At 37.3% G+C, this 16,058-nt stretch overlaps 2 protein-coding genes across 3 annotated transcripts in view; both read right to left on the bottom strand.

The window, feature by feature from the left end:
* The window catches only part of LOC132766515 (cytosolic phospholipase A2 epsilon-like), a 62,705-nt gene extending 62,130 nt beyond the window's left edge, over window positions 1-575 (bottom strand). Inside the window, exon 1 of the mRNA XM_060760866.2 lies at window positions 372-575. Coding sequence (XP_060616849.2) covers window positions 372-494 — 123 coding nt within the window. The 5' untranslated portion in view covers window positions 495-575. The remainder of the gene's footprint in view (window positions 1-371) is intronic.
* Window positions 576-9,697: 9,122 nt separating this feature from the next.
* LOC132770722 (cytosolic phospholipase A2 epsilon-like) overlaps window positions 9,698-16,058 on the bottom strand; it is a 66,266-nt gene continuing 59,905 nt past the window's right edge. For both annotated transcript variants that reach the window (XM_060768401.2, XM_067462832.1), the window contains exons 17-20: window positions 15,408-15,599; window positions 12,527-12,693; window positions 11,092-11,278; window positions 9,698-10,535 (exon numbers count right to left, since the gene is read on the bottom strand). In XM_060768401.2, coding sequence (XP_060624384.2) covers window positions 10,327-10,535; window positions 11,092-11,278; window positions 12,527-12,693; window positions 15,408-15,599 — 755 coding nt within the window. In that variant the 3' untranslated portion in view covers window positions 9,698-10,326. The remainder of the gene's footprint in view (window positions 10,536-11,091; window positions 11,279-12,526; window positions 12,694-15,407; window positions 15,600-16,058) is intronic.

Raw genomic sequence — 16,058 nt, 5'->3', positions numbered from 1 at the left:
AACAACAACAACAACAACAACAACAATCCAGCTTCCTTAACTTAGAGTTCCAATATATGAAGCCAACCATGTGATCCTCTCTCACATCCCCACCAAACATGCCTTCCAAGATATTGAAATCAAGAGAAAATTATCCTTCAGAAATCTTTCAAACAAATAAAACCAAACAGTCTGTGCAAGCCCATAAGGATCTTCCAAACAATTTGTTTTAAAGCCTATGATTTTATAAGTGTTGTGGGCTTTGCTGGTCACAATCAGCTTTGAATTGTGCCATGTCTCTTTAACATCCAAGATAGTAACACAGGAGGTAAACAAAAAATTGAATAAAAAAGATAAAGCACAAACTGTTTTTATTTTAAAGTGCTCCTTACCTGATATGAATTTGAACATGATTTTGTTTGGGCCAAATTCAAGGCATGAGCAGCTTCCAGAGTTAGTTCAGTTGGCAGGGATTCCTGATACATTTTTCCAGCTGTAATGCTGTCAGGAGTCATTGAGAAGCTGTCTTAAAATTAAATTCAAGGCCCGCCCTTTGGGATTTCAGAATGGAAATGGATCCCTGCCCATGTTCTCCTACTCCAGTGGCTGTGGGAATCCATCCAATGACTGCAAAATGAGGAGACTCATTGCCCAGAGGAATGAGATTGTGAAAGATCAATCTCCTTTTTTCCTCCTTTCCTCTCTCTTGCCCCACCTTAATAGGTCTGCAGAGGAGTAGCAGATACTTGGGAACTTCAGATGTATCCCTGCTATATAATCAGAGCTTAAACAAAAGCTTACATCCTGTGAAAGGACACCTGCTTAGGATATATTTTAACTCACTAACCACAGTTGGCTAAGCAGAACATAAAGCTTGACTCAAGACTGCTAGCAATATGTATACTGAACTAATTATGAAATTGCCTATTAAAATGTTATACCAAATCTTCACATATAATATTTTCAACACATCACACTCAGTGATAAAGAAGCAAATTTTTTTTTTAAAATTCAGTGGATTGAAGATTACTATTACAGTAGTGTCTCACTTATCCAACCTTCGCTCATCCAACGTTCTGCATTGTCCAACACAATCTGCCTCCCGCCCGGATCCACAGCTGTTTCAATACATTGCAATGTCTTGGTGCTAAATTCGTAACTACAGTAATTTACTGCATAACGTTACCGTTTATTGAACTGCTTTTTCTGTCAATTTGTTGTAAAACATGATGCTTTGGTGCTTAATTTGTAAAATCATAACGTAAGTTGACATTTAATAGGCTTTTCCTTAATCCCTCCTTATTATCCAACATTTTTGCTTATCCAACGTTCTGCTGGCCCGTTTATGTTAGATAAGCGAGGCTCTACTGTATTATTTGTAATTTCAATGTAGAACTTACATTTAATGACAAGAAGCAGATATTCCCCTCAAGTATTACTCTTTAAAAAAAAAAAACATTTCTTCCCATCAAAGCAATGCCCAATCTGTGTTATTTGTTGTTTTACTCCCCAAAGAAAGGTTCTAATGAATGATGTTGAAATGAGATGGCATATATTTACAATGCGGTTACTGAGAAACAATTTTTCTTCATCATTGTCTCGGGAGAAAATATTATGTCACTGGGAGAATGCTAAATAGTGTCCACAAGGTAATGTGTGTTGAGGAGAGGCACTTCAAGTTTCTGAATTACAACAACCTTAAGGGTAATCTATCATGAGGGTTTCTTGGCAAGATTTATTCAGAAGTGGTTTGCCTTTGTTTCATTTGAGGATGGGTTTCCATGGGTAAGGGGGGACTTGAACTCTGATTTCCAGAGCCATAGTTCAACACTCATCAGCAACACATTTTGGAGTTGACTAGTAATATTTGTGGTGGAAAAAATTGTTTTGATCCAGAAAGAAACTGAAGAAAGGAAGAAAGGTTTGTCCTACATTTAATTAAAAGGAAGTTTGTCATATCCTACTGATGTAAATCCTTGTCTATTTCATCCTACATTGGAGGATGAATAATTATGGTAGTCTTATCCTCTCTGTGAGAGATAATAAGTATTCTCCATAGATTTGAAAATCCCGAAGTGTTTGAGAGGACTTATGTCTTGGGAAATAGCATGTAATTTTTGTGCCCCCCCCCCCCCACACACACACACACACAAAAGGTAACACATTTTCTGAACAAGAAACTTATTTCCAGCACAGAAAAAGAGTTTGGTCCATTATTTTTTCCAGACTGTTAGGAAACTATTTCCCCACCAGGAATAAATCATTAAATTTTTCTCTACCTAATACTATATTCCATTAAAAATAAAGCCCCTGAATAGACTACAGAGTTTGTGAGAAGGAGTCCTCTTATATATATGAATCTTATCTTTGCAGTTTGGCAATGCAGCTGTTCTACTGCCTATCTGTTCACCATCAGACTTTCAGCTTGAGTTAAAAGAGGTGGTTTCACATTTGGTGAGGAAGACACTTTGGGATAATGTCCCTGGGAATTTCAGCATCCAAGCTAAAGCCATCTTCATTTAATTGCAACTGTACACCTCCACTTTAACAACAACAGCAGCAGCAGCAGCAGCAGCAACAACAACAACAGCAGCAACAACAAAACTGCTTATAGAACTGCATAATTTTTCACTTGGTAGATGACAAGCTATTTCCTGCCCTCTTTGTTAATAATTCTTGCAAGCCATTTTGCATAATGGCATCATATTGGTGCAAAATCCATAGAATTATGCATGAAACTATGTTAGATACTCAAAACTACAGTGTTTTGTGCATGGCCTTCAAAAAATTAGAATGGATTGTATGCATTTTTTTCATTTGTCACAGCCAGTGCTGTGCTGGCTATGTATATCAAAAGGATAAAAGATAGTAGTTTTGCACAGAGATAATTCTGTCAAAATCAGAACAAGAAAAAAAAAGTGTTACTTGTCTCATTCTCATGCCAGGAGGACAAATTCTTGTGAGGTATGGTGATTTCTCAGCAGACTGTTTTGACCTATCAAGGCCACATCTCTAGTCAAGAATAATTTTTTGGCAAATATTCTATCTATAGCTTGGAGTGATTCCACATTTCAGGTCTGCCCTGACAAACATGGGGGTGTTCCAACAAACCAACTGTTCAGTTCATGACTCAGAGCAAACTATAGATTGGTTCATCTTAACTGAACAAGAAGATAAAAATGTAAGAGCAGTTATTCTGGATCAAAGGCTTAACTAATCCAGCATTTTGTTCCTATCATGGCCAATGAAATGCCTACGAGAAACTCACAACAGCATCATCCTACTTGTGCTCCCTCATCAACGAGGACTTAGAGGCATCCATCCAGTTATACTGGAGGAAATATACCGTACCATTGATAGCATCAAGGAAATGAGTGGTTTAGTATCCATTCCCTGACCATGGTGAAATAACTTACTGTTAATGTTTAGGACTGTAGTTTTAACCTTTTCCAAGACTGAGGCCTTTGCTGTCATGTCATTGTATTTAAGCTAATGGATTCATATGAATCTCTGAAATCACTGGGAAATGTTATGGTTGGTGGGTTTTGTAATCTTAATTAGAGAGAGAACAGCAAAACAGCTCAGAAAATGCAGATTAACATGTTGGAACGCCTTCTTTTGCAGTGCAGATCTCATGCAAAACAGCTTTTTAAAGCTGGTAGTGTATAACATTGTTTACTTGGGCCCCACAATTTCAAAATTTCCATCAAGATGCTGAAATCCGAGAACATTTGCATACCTATCAGCCAAATATGAATATAGTACAATCTGCAAATCTTTTCTTCTCAAAACAAGCCAAGGAATTAAACAAATGAGTGAGATAAGACTCACGACTAAAAAGATTATGAAGATGGATATCACCCATTAAATCCTGTTTGTTGAAGAATGTTTTCCAAACTTTATTAGCATCCTGCAAGTATGACAAGATTTTTTAAAGTCTGTAAAAAATATGTGAAAGAGAAAATTACAACAATTTCTAGAATAAAATGGAACCTAACTAGTCATTGCCTAAGTTCTAGATAACAAAACTATGATACTATGATACTAGTTAGAAGTTAGGTAGAATATATATATATAGCAGTGTCCAAGTTACAAACAATATAGATTCTGTACATTTGTTCTCAAGTTGAATTTGTATGTAAGTCAGAACAGGTAAAATATTTAAGTGTAACTCCAGCCAGTGAGATAGATAGATAAATAGATAGAGAATCATTGGATAGCATGAAGAAGAATGAACACCCTTGTGGACTTTGTTTTGTTGTCTGGGCCCCTCTTCAAAATATTTTACCATACTTTCTGTCCCTATCATAATTGGATTTTGAAAAATTTGGCTTGTTCTGGATTGGTGAAAAAACTTCAGTTGAGACACCTTTTTCCCATAACTCTTTGGGGAGTGAATTTCCCTTCTGAGGGGTAGATTTCTCTCACTTCCTGTTGTCTCACTCCTGTTCTTAATCATGAGTCATATGTAAGTCGAACAAGTGTAACTTGAGGGCTACCTATAATCAGTAAACAAATATTAACATTGTAGGATAAACAAAGCATGTTCAAATAAACCATGATTATAAATACAGTCTTTCTGGAAAAGTTTTGGCTCCTCTTATTTCCTAATACTTTTTTCTGATGCTGCTATTTCGGTTTCAAGGGGAAATGGAGAATTGTACAGTCTGCCTTCCATGCTTGATTTTTGCAGATTTGATTATTTGTGAATTTGATTGAAGTCTTAACTCGAAGACTCTCTAGGTCCTCCAGTGCAACTTTCATCAGAAATTAATTAGAATGTTACACTGGAAGACCTAGAGATTCCTAGAAAGTACATTCCTAGAAAGTGCATCCAGCAAAGGTTAACCACCTAATCATGCTGGAGGCAGAGGTTGATCATAGAATCATGTTAATGTGTTCTCTCGGGTAAAACAAATAGCATTTCTTATACAAATGAGAGTTTTTTAAATACATTATGTTTCACTTTTGTGGGGGCCCTGTGCCCCAGTCCTCTAGAATGTGCAAGGCAGACTGTACTATATAATAGAATATTCATGTAGAAGACAGGAGTAACCCAAACATGTATATCCCCTAGCTAGGATTATACAGCTCCTGACTTCTTTACCTTAAAGCAAGTAGAAGGGGATGATTTTAATAATTTGAACCTGGGCTAGGCAGGATAAGGCAATAACCAGTTTAGGCAGGAAACTGTCATGCCATAAATTAGGTGACACCGTTTCCACTGCACATACATGTAAGGTGCAAGAGGACACTTCTCATCCCAAAGAAAGCATCATTTCACCAATATGGGTCAGCACAGGGAATCCATGTATATATACTTATTTAGGAAATACAAATTTAAACAACACAGAATGTTGCATTAAGGAAGAATGTAACCTCTTTAGCTAATGAATGACTATGACACACATAAAGAAAACATTTTACATATAAACAATCATACCAGGCATCTTTTAGTTTTTTCCACCATTATAACTGTGCAATAGAAGTGTTGTAGCCTGGTCAGAGTCTGGGTGCTCAGAGGATGAGGAAGGGGATGCTGGAATGGAGACTGGAAGGTCAGGAGAGGATGGAAGTGGCTTGGAGGACGTTGTGATGAATTCTCTTGGCAGTTCCCAGGGTTATCAGTTCTAATGAGAATCTGAAGGAGATACAGTCTGAAAGGGATGTGGGAGATGAATGTTTTTCTGGATCAAGTCGTCTTGAACTCAGGAGGCAAAATGTTAAACAAAGACAGGGTAGGTTTTCTCAGCACCTTAGAGATAAGGAAGGAAAAGCAGGTGTGGGAGACATGATGTCATAGGAGGAATTGAGGCCTTTTAAGTGGTTTCTTCTGGTACAATCCTTTGTGAGAGCAACATTGAATGCAAGGCAAAAACAGCTTTTGGTTTTTGTTCTTAGGTCTTGCTCCATGTATCCAAGTTTCCAAGTTTGTTCCTTTTTCTGGTTCCTATATGGATTAGACTGACTGTCTTGGATTCCTGATGTCATGTTTATTGATTACTTATGAAGACCGTGTTTAAATGATTTTGGGGCTTCTGAGATTCTTTTGGAATGGCTTTTTAAACTTTGATGCTTCTTTATCAAGTTACTGATTTCTTTATATAATCTTTTAATAAACTTTATCTTATTTTGACATAGTGTGGTGTGTGGTTGAAAAATGGTTCAGGGCTCAATGCAACAGTTAGAGAGCCATTTCAGGACATCTGCCCACTTCCGAGATCTGGGAACTACCTAACCACAGAGGTTCCAACTCATTAGGATTTAACTTCAATTTCTTGACTAACACCCATCCCGCCACTGACTCAAGGCACCAGTCCAGCATTTACTCACCTTCTATAGATTGAAATGGAATAGAGAAATAGAGTTGGGCATCATCTGCAGAATGATATACACACTAAATAAAGACCCACAAGGTCCCCCTATGTTGCAGTTTACACTGAGCTTGTTCTTTGCAAGCTTAGTGTAAACCGCAACATAATAATTTTTACAGAGCAAACAGCCTGGTTGACCCTGAACACCCAAATCAGACCAAACATTGTATGAAACAAATTAGTAAAGTGGGCCCTTGCTTTCAGCTGGTGGTTGATTCCAGGATACTCCATTCATACCAAAATCATCTGTGAATCCTCAAGTCCCATATGCAATGGCATAGTAAAATGGTGTTCCCTATACAAAATAGCAAAATCAAGATTCTATTTCTTGGATGTTTATATGAGTCCTCCTAGGGGTGAGAAAAGCAGTATATAAATGCTGTAAATAAATAGTAAATAAATAAATGTGTGTGTGCCATGGAGGATTGAATCCGTGGACACAGAACTGGTGGATAAAGAGGACTGACTGTATATGAGATGCAATAGAACAGCAGGTTTAGGGCAAGCCAACAAACTTCTGTCAGAATAATAGCCCATGTTTTACCAGAATTAAAAGACCACCCTCTTACCCCTAGCCTTTTACCTCAGTGAAGAGCTGGGCCCTGGGAGCCCTTCCCAATTCTCCCAATATAATTTTGAGTTAATTGGTCACTTCAAACCCTCCAACATTTCTCTGATGAAAACATTATAGATAGCAGGAACAGATTTGATTTGGACTGGTACACTTTCTACATTGGCCACTGTCACCATCCCTTTTACCCTGTGTTCATCAGCACAGATATATTGAGCCCATGTTGCTGCCATTGCCTCCCTTCCTTCTTGCTGGTCACAAGATACTTCTGCACGGGGCATCCAGTGGGACTGATGCCATCTCAGCCTGGGTGGGCTGATGGGACTCTGATCAACAGAAGGGTGAGGATGCTGTCTGTGGCTAAATTGCTGTAGAGTGGCCTCAGATTAACTGACCAGTGTAGATGGGCCTTCAGAAAGCAAAACTCTTTGAACATTATTTAGAATGCTTCTGAAAACATTATCCTGACATTTCAGGGCTGAAACATGAGATCTAGAGTCATGCAGGATTCCAGGCCATTTTTAAATTTAAAAGAAATGAAATGAAATGAAATTATGGAAGATGTGCTTCTATTTGAATATTTTAATGCTATGTTTGGTTTATACAAAATCTTATTTATGACCTGGAGTTCTCTTTATGTGCCAAAACATAATAGCACTAATAATTAGGATGAATCATTCTCGATAGCTAATAAATCCCCCTAGGGAGTGTTGATGTCAAATAGATAACCATTAATAGTCATAATGCCCATCTACAAATGTGTATTTAGTATTCAAATCAGAGAACAACTAACCTATGATAATGAGAAGAGTTATTGGCCAGGATCTGACACTGCAGAAAGATATCTCATACCCAAACAAACCTGCTTTGTTAGTCCATATTTCTCAGATCAAAGCATGCCACAGGTGGATGGAGGAAGTTCTGAGAGATACTTAAATGGGGCAACTGTAACACATTGCTTGCCAAATAGGTTAATAGGTTACCAAATATCTAACAGAACAAATTGTGTATCTGACTACAGTGATCAACCACCCACAACTAGAAAGGCTCTATTTTTTAAAACCAAATTGTTTAGGGTTGGATTCCAGCTTTCAAAACACTGTATAATTGTAATGGCTGTATTTTCCTGTACTATAGCAGTTGAATGTTTAATTTCAGTGCTCAAAGTATTGCTGCTGTAATTCTTCAAGCGAAAACAAGATCTCTGTTATGTAATTCAATATAATGTTTATATATTAACAGAGACATGTATAAACATCATCTTAGACATATATTAGAAGTAAATTCCAAATAGAACATGATGAAATCATATACACGTAACATAGCTGGAATGTTTCCAGAGGCAATAAAGAAGTTAAAATTTGCTCATATGTGATGGCATCATAACTGGGCTAAGAAATACAGGGAAGGATGTAATAGTGGTACCAAAGAAGCTACTGGTTTTTAGCTACAATCAACTCTTGAAACCATTTTCTTTTTGGATTATATATTAAAAACAAAGTAAGGCACTTCAGGCATACTGCCTTCTTCGGAGAAAGGTTGTCATATACCTGTTTGACATTGTTCTTCCTTTGGCTCAAGAATTACTGCCTTCTAAAAGTCACACACTTGCCAAGAACAAGATTAAAACTCTGGAATGCCACATGGGTGTAAGGACCCTACTGTATGCATTTCTGCCCTCATTAGATTAAAACATGCAAATGCCTGCCTGATTGCCTCAACACCACCCACTCAACTAATTTACGAGCACGTTTTTCAACTGGCCAGTCTAACAACTTCATAAGAACTTCAAAAGAAAATATCTAACAGAACAAATTGTGTATCTGACTACAGTGATACATCCTGAAATATTAGTTCAACTACAGCAAGCATTACCTGAATGAGGTTGAGCATCCCTCATTCAGAATTCTGGAATTGGAAATTTTCCAAAATCCAAAACAGTGGGTGATATAGTTACTCATTTGCTTTCTGATTTGTTCAGTGTACACAAACATTGTTTCATGCACAATATTATTTAAAATATTGTGTATAATAAAAATACCTTTGGGCTATGTGTATCATGTGTATATGAAACAAATTTAATGAGTTCCATCACCAAAATATTTCATTATATACATATATGCAAATACAGCATTCCAAAATTGGGGAGGGAGGGTACTTCTAGTCCCATCCATTTTGGATATGGGATAGTCAACATATATCTTTTTATTAAATTATGTAGATCACCCTCCTGTTTTTTTTTTTTCACCAGAAGTAAGCTATTTTCTTTGTTTTGACCCATCACAGGTACAGCCTTTGTTCTACTGATTCTTTATACTGTTTATTCTGAACCTTACTACTGCATTGATGTTAATATACAGAGGCACTTTTTGAGTTTTTCTTTTTAAATTGGTTGAGTGGGGCATAGGACAATGTGAGGGTGATCTGGCTGCGACATCTGTCACCCCATTGATTGCCAGGGTTGATTCAGCTGATCTGACTGGCTAAGCAGGTGTTCCTTCCTCCCTCACCACTCCATGTGTGTCCCTCCTGAAGCTGTGTACTTGGTGGAAGAGGATGATGTCCCAGGTATAGATGAACAGTACCGAGATCTCCAGTCTTCGGTTTCGGGTATACGATAGCTGCGCTCCCCTGCTAGAACTTCAAAACAAGCTCAAGGAGGGTGAGTGTGGCCCTCCCAAGTCCACATACTATCGTAGCAGGCGCCAAACTCAAGTTATATCATATGAAGTAATATTATGTCATATGAAGTAACATGAAACCTGAGACACAATTCATGACTGTTTCACACTTTTATTCCAAATCAAATGCCCTGATCTTTACAGATAACAGCCTTCAAACATTTCTTCTAGAAATGCACATTAACAGTATATTATTATCATTATTATTATTATTATTATTATTATTATTATTATTCAAGCGATATTTGAGAATTTTATAGTGGGCCCTTGATTTCTACTAGGATTTGGTTCTAGGTCGCTCCAGAATTGATGAATACTAAAGTCCCAATATATAGAGTGGCATAGTAAATGGTGTCCTTTGTATAAAATGGCAACATCATTTCAACAAAAAGCAGTGAATTTTTGAATCAATGGATGCAGAATCTTTGGCTACAGGGGTATGATTATAATACAGGTGATTAGAGAGGATATAGGTGAGTCCTAAGTACTAAGAGACTTGCAGCCCAATCATTCTTTATAGCATCCCTTCAAGAGATCACTGCAAAGTTTTTAACCCTCCAGGAAACGTTCTATATAATATACTGACGTGAAATATGTCATGGTTACAAGTAAAATGCGCTAGTTCTTTTAAATTGAGGTAGCTAGTCAATATATATTAATTAATAAATTAAATATAGCAGCCTGTGTGCATTAATCTACCAATCATGTTTTGATGCATGACTCATTTCATCTGATATCCTTTTCTTTCTATTGCTCTTTGCAAGGACTGAAGGATCAAGTATTTATTATTCTGAATATTGTAACTGGTCAGTTCCACCAGCTTGTCAAAATCCTCTTCTGTGTATTGAAAGCACTGTAACCCATATGGAGACTGTGGGCTGGACACATCAACTTGGCCCTGCTTCATTTCAGAGGGACTGCGCTCCACACCTGAAAATAAAACAGCTGGTTACATTATCACATTTTGAAAGGCCTTAAGCTCCCAAATCACCTCTGGGCACATATATTGTTCTCCTTCATTCAAAAGCTATTTAGTGCAATTTTAAAAAATGAGATTCAAGGAATATGCAAACTAAGGGTACATCTACACTATAGAATTCATGCAGTCTGATACCACCTTAATGGCTATGGTTCAATGGAATGATGAAAAATGTAGTTTTACAAGGTCTTTAGCCTTCTTTGCCAAAGGATGCTGATGCCTCACCAAACTATATCTCCCATTCCATAGATTGAGCAAGGGGAGAAAAAGTGGTGCTTATTTATTATTTCTTTAGTATCATTTAAACATATCAACTTATAGGCATGCCGATAATTCCAAATATTGAGAACTTCATCCAGGTGATAAGTAGTTTAGAAAGAGCCTTATATATACCTGAATATAAAGGTTAATTCAACAAAAAGATTATCAGTGCTACTTATGACAGATTAAGCAGGAGAGGGGAGAATTGCTGGGGCCAGAGACACAGCTTCGCATGTGATAACTTACCTGGTGCTTTGTATTTTTTGAAGGTGTCATTTATTAGAGGGAAAAAAACCACAATAGGAGCTTTTGGGTTCTCAGGATCTTCAAAGACATAGCACTCCTTCAAATTTTCATCCTTAATATGACTCAGATTTACTTTAGGAAATGGGATACCTTGCTTTGAGAAATATCTGGAGGCTTCATCTAAAGTCTGGATTATTGTGGGACAAAGGCAAAGACAGAAATAAAACCTATTGTAATATCTATCTTTTTTTGAAAAGAAGTTATTGGATGTATGACATTACTATACAATTCTAAGTGCTCATATATACTATCTATAGGTCAGTGGTGGGAATGGGAAAGGTATAGTAGTATGTTAGCCTATGGGTTGTTGATAACAGTTGTTTGTTTTGCCTTCTTTTTTTTTTTGAAAACGTGTTTTTGAGAATATTCTCATGGACTAGATATTTTTATTTCCATTTGGAGACTCTTTAGAGAAAAGCTTTGATTAGCAGCTACTGCAGATGATGACCAGATGTAGACAAGCATGCTATTCTTCTTAGCTCATACTGATTTTACTAGCCCTGTGGCAAAAGCTCTTTATAAAATAGGCACAACTCACATGCTTGAAATGTTAGTTCAAAAGACCCAACTTGTAAATATTTTAGTAAATCTAAGCCCAGAATTTAGTTTGTTACAATTAATGAAAAAATCTTTTTTCATGAGAGAGGGAGAGAGGATGGAATATAAATAAAGTTTTTTATTATTGTTGTTGTTTATTAAATGAATTCAGTCAAACATGAAATTATTAGTATGATAAGAAATCCTATGAGTAAATGGCATAAGTCACAGTAGTTCAACCTCTCACTTCCTAATGGCACAAGCTATTCAATCCTTTAATTTGGTTCTTTCTGTTATTTTCACATTTTCTTTCTTAGATATCATGCTTTAGGATGTCCTTGCACATCCTGCTTAATGCTATCCTTAGGCTACAAAAGTCCACAAATCAATGGTTGACCAAGAATGGTGGAAGTCACTGTCCAACACATCTGGAAAAGGCCAAGTTGGGGAAAGACAACCTAAATCATCTTCTCTATCCATGACTATTTCCAGCCATGTATTAAATATCTCAGTACACTTGCAATTCTTAAAAATCTGAATCATATTGGATTCTTACTGAAGTGATGCTTGACTCCTGTTGTGCTAAAAGTTAATTAATTATTGAAGCAATAATTAATTCATTTCCTGAAGCACTAAACATTCTATGCGGCAATGTTATGTTACACCACAGTTTGGGACAGATGCCATGCCAAATAATATTTCAAGTACTGTTCAGATGATGTTCATAACCCAAGAATGCATAAACTGGCCTTTCATAATTTTTTTCCTAGTAGCTATAAGTGTAAAAACATGAAACAATAAATGAGAAGTCACAATATCAAAGTGCAGATAATCTCACTGTTGTTTGTGATCCAGAAGAATAATTTAAATGTATGATAACATCCACTTTTCTCTCTGGCCTCAAGAGTGGTGGGTAGCTGATGTCTAAGAAGGCTGCAGTATCTGCTAGGGTTAGATATTCTGATGTTGCTGTCAACTGGTTTGGAAAAGTATCCAGTACAGTATCTGAAAGGAAAAATACTTGTCATCACTCAGTAGCATTTTGTTGATTTGATATCTGTGAGTCTCTGGTTCAACCAGAACACAACTGATTTATTATAAAACTAGGTATGAGCCTTGGCCTTTCATGCCTCCCCCTTGTTGCTTGAAGTCACAATAAGTAATGCTATCTTCCAACTATCCATGTAATGGTACTGCTATCAGGGATGTAATTTTTCATTAAGCTTATTATTTAAGGTAGGGATCAGTCTTTTGAGCAATTTTTCTTTTATGGTGAGAAAGCCTTTAAAAATCATGCCATTTTCAAGAGCTATTCACAATTTGGGATCTATTTTGTGCAAATTCACACATGGATGTTTTGCATAGAAAACATCATTTTCTGGATGGAAAATAATACTTCAATGCAGAAATGTTAATGCCTACACAAAATAAGCTGCTTTCTCTGCAATAAATGGGTTTTTTTCTGTACAAATCAACCGTGTACCAAGTTTATACATAATAACCACCACCTCACTTTTCTGCACAGCATTTTCTCCCTAGAAATTAATACTTTTGCATTGAAAGATTATATATAGAAAATGCTGGCTTCTGCACAAAAATGCTGCAGTTGTTTTGTCTGCAGGCTATTTTCTGTGTGAAACATTCAATTGTGAATTTTGTACAGAATAAATCCCAAACTGTGAGGAATCTCATCAGTCAAGGACCCTTCTCATCAGAGTTTCTCAACACTTGAAAAATAGATCCAAACATTTTCCAGTCTTTCCTCAAATTTTCTTTCCATCCCTGCTGTATTTACCATTTTTTCAGGACAAAGTCACAGAACATGATACTATGTTATAATGGTAAAGAAAGGGTACTTTGATTGTGCTTTTCCTGCATGGCAGGGGGTTGGACTAGATAGACCATGTGGTCTCTTCCAACTCGATTTATGATTCTATGATTCCAAAGGAACCACACTAGAGGGGAAAGATCAGCTTCATCTCCTGTTAGCATTGCAAGGGCTTAGGGTGGTGGCGGTGGCAGCAACCCTCTTTTCATTCTCAGGAGGGCTCTGTTTAAACAGATAACAAGAGGCAAGCAGGAGGCAGTAACAGCAACTCCACCATGACAGAGGCAGTCTATGAGATGTGATGCAAGAAGTCTTAGCCACTACAGAGAAAACACAGCATTGTTTGGGTCAGCTTTTGTGTTGGAAGCAGATTTTAGGATAGCTATCTGGGTCCACTATAACCTGCAAATACACAGAGCCAAATTTCTGAGGCATTAGCAAGATATAGTTCTGAAGGGCAAGAACAAAAAGTGCAGAGCAGTTCAATCTCTCCCCTTAAGCTCAGGCAGACAACTAAATATATTGTGTAGAGGAAGTGTAAGCTCCTTCAGGAGAAATTTCTGAGGCTACCCTAGATCATCAACTGTATTAGCAAAATGTTAACACAGGATGACCAGATAGCCTTACTATATATTTCGGTGTGTTATGTCAGTTGTGAATCTGTGTGCAGGAGAGGGAAAGTGCTTAAGGGGCTGATCTTGGTGCTTTCAAAAGTAGGGAGTTTGTGCCACATTTGTTTAGATTTATTTAGCTGCCTGCTATTTTGCCCAACTCTACCTCATAAACTGACTACTTGTCTATTTTGGTCATTCATTAATGCCTATCCAGAGGCCATCCAGTGCCCAATAAGATGCCTTTCCATAATTTAGCTCTGATTATTACATTTGGTCTGTACTGCATTGTAGTACTTCAGCTCTGAGCTGCTCTTTGGGACTGTAGAATCCTGCCAGTAAGAAGACTATGTCCAGGATCCCATGACAGCTTCCAGCCAGCTGCTGGGGTGCCTGTATAGGTACTCCAAAGTGAACTAGATTGCTATAATCCACATTCAGATTAAATGACTGTGTAGAAGCTGCCTAAGGCCCCTGCTTGTGCAGTGTCAGAACATCCTAGTCACAGAAACATCTAAGTCTCTGCAGGATGCATCACTACTATATGCTATAAGCAGAAGCATAATTCCTAGATACCAGAGATCACATCTGATCATTTTCAGGAGTTATTTTGGGGGGCTTCCAGGTATGAAAATATCATTTATGGGTAAAACTGCATTCTCTAGTACAGCCACTTTGAAAAGAATGGGGAGATCTGTGGAATTTGGAAGGAGAAAGTCTTGGATGAAACATTCTCCCCAAGGCCACCTGTACTCCACAGGTCACATGTAGAAAGGAGCTTCCATTATTAGAAGGTGCAGCATCACTACACGTGCAACATAAATCCACAAGACATAGCCAAGTCACATTGAATAGGTAGTGTATTACTGTAATTACAGGAATAGCATGAACTGCATGAATCCTGACTGGCAGGAGCCACTCTTAAGAAACACATATAAATGGTATGAAGCATTGAAAAAGTGTGTTCATGTTTGTTTTTTCACCGACTTTGGTAGCCATGAAAAAAATAGAACTGTGGAAATTTTAGGTTTCTGGAAAATTGAGAGAAGCCAATTAACTGAGAGTATACTGTATTAGATTTAGCAGCACCTGCAAAAAGAAAAGGGCTTTAGCGAGATATTTCATTAATTAGGCACAAATGTCTATATCCAGTATTACAATGCTAATAACTATTATTTGCTTATTTATCTATTCTAATCTTTTTAAACCACCCTATATGCTTAATGTTATGAAAACTGTATTACAATGATGCAAGAGTATAAACATTCCCAACAACTTACCTTTCCATATATAAAAGTTCTCATTATCTAAGTATTCATTGCTTAGTTGGAATCCCATTAAGAAATTGTAAACTTCTGAAGTTGTTATGCGTTTTGTTATGATTTCACGAAGAATGGTAGGAAATTTAGGGGCAGGAATCACCAGCTGAGTATGCAGCTCTTGTGGTCTTGATGGTTGTGAAGGCCATTCCTCTACAGGTCAGAAAAACACAATCAAGGTGAATGTACTGAAGCAGCATGCAGAAGAAAACCAAAACCACAAGTGCTGTTGGGCTGCAACGCTCATTAGCCCCAGTCTGAAGGGTGGAGAATAAAAAGTGATGGGAGTTATCATTCAGCAATATGTGGCTACCCAAACTGGTAAACACTAAAGAGCACTGACCACTATTTAAAAAATATATAGTTGGCCCTATGTGTACATAGATTCTCCGTCCATAGATTCAGTGGCCCCTTTAAGACAACTATAAGGGTGAGGGGCCTGGATGAAAATGAGGTTGACACTCCTGCTCTAGATCCTCCAGCGAAACTCTTTGGTCAACTTCTGACAGACATTTACTTTAGACCAGTGGTTTCCAACCTTTGGTCTTCCAGGTATTTTCAGCTTCAACTCCCAAAAATCCCAGACAGTTTACCAGCTGTTAAGAATTGTGG

The sequence above is a fragment of the Anolis sagrei genome, chromosome 1 (assembly GCF_037176765.1).
Source record: "Anolis sagrei isolate rAnoSag1 chromosome 1, rAnoSag1.mat, whole genome shotgun sequence".
In the NCBI taxonomy this organism is placed as follows: domain Eukaryota; kingdom Metazoa; phylum Chordata; class Lepidosauria; order Squamata; family Dactyloidae; genus Anolis; species Anolis sagrei.
The sequence above is the reverse complement of the archived record's forward strand: the minus strand, read 5'-3'. Positions and strand labels throughout refer to the sequence as shown.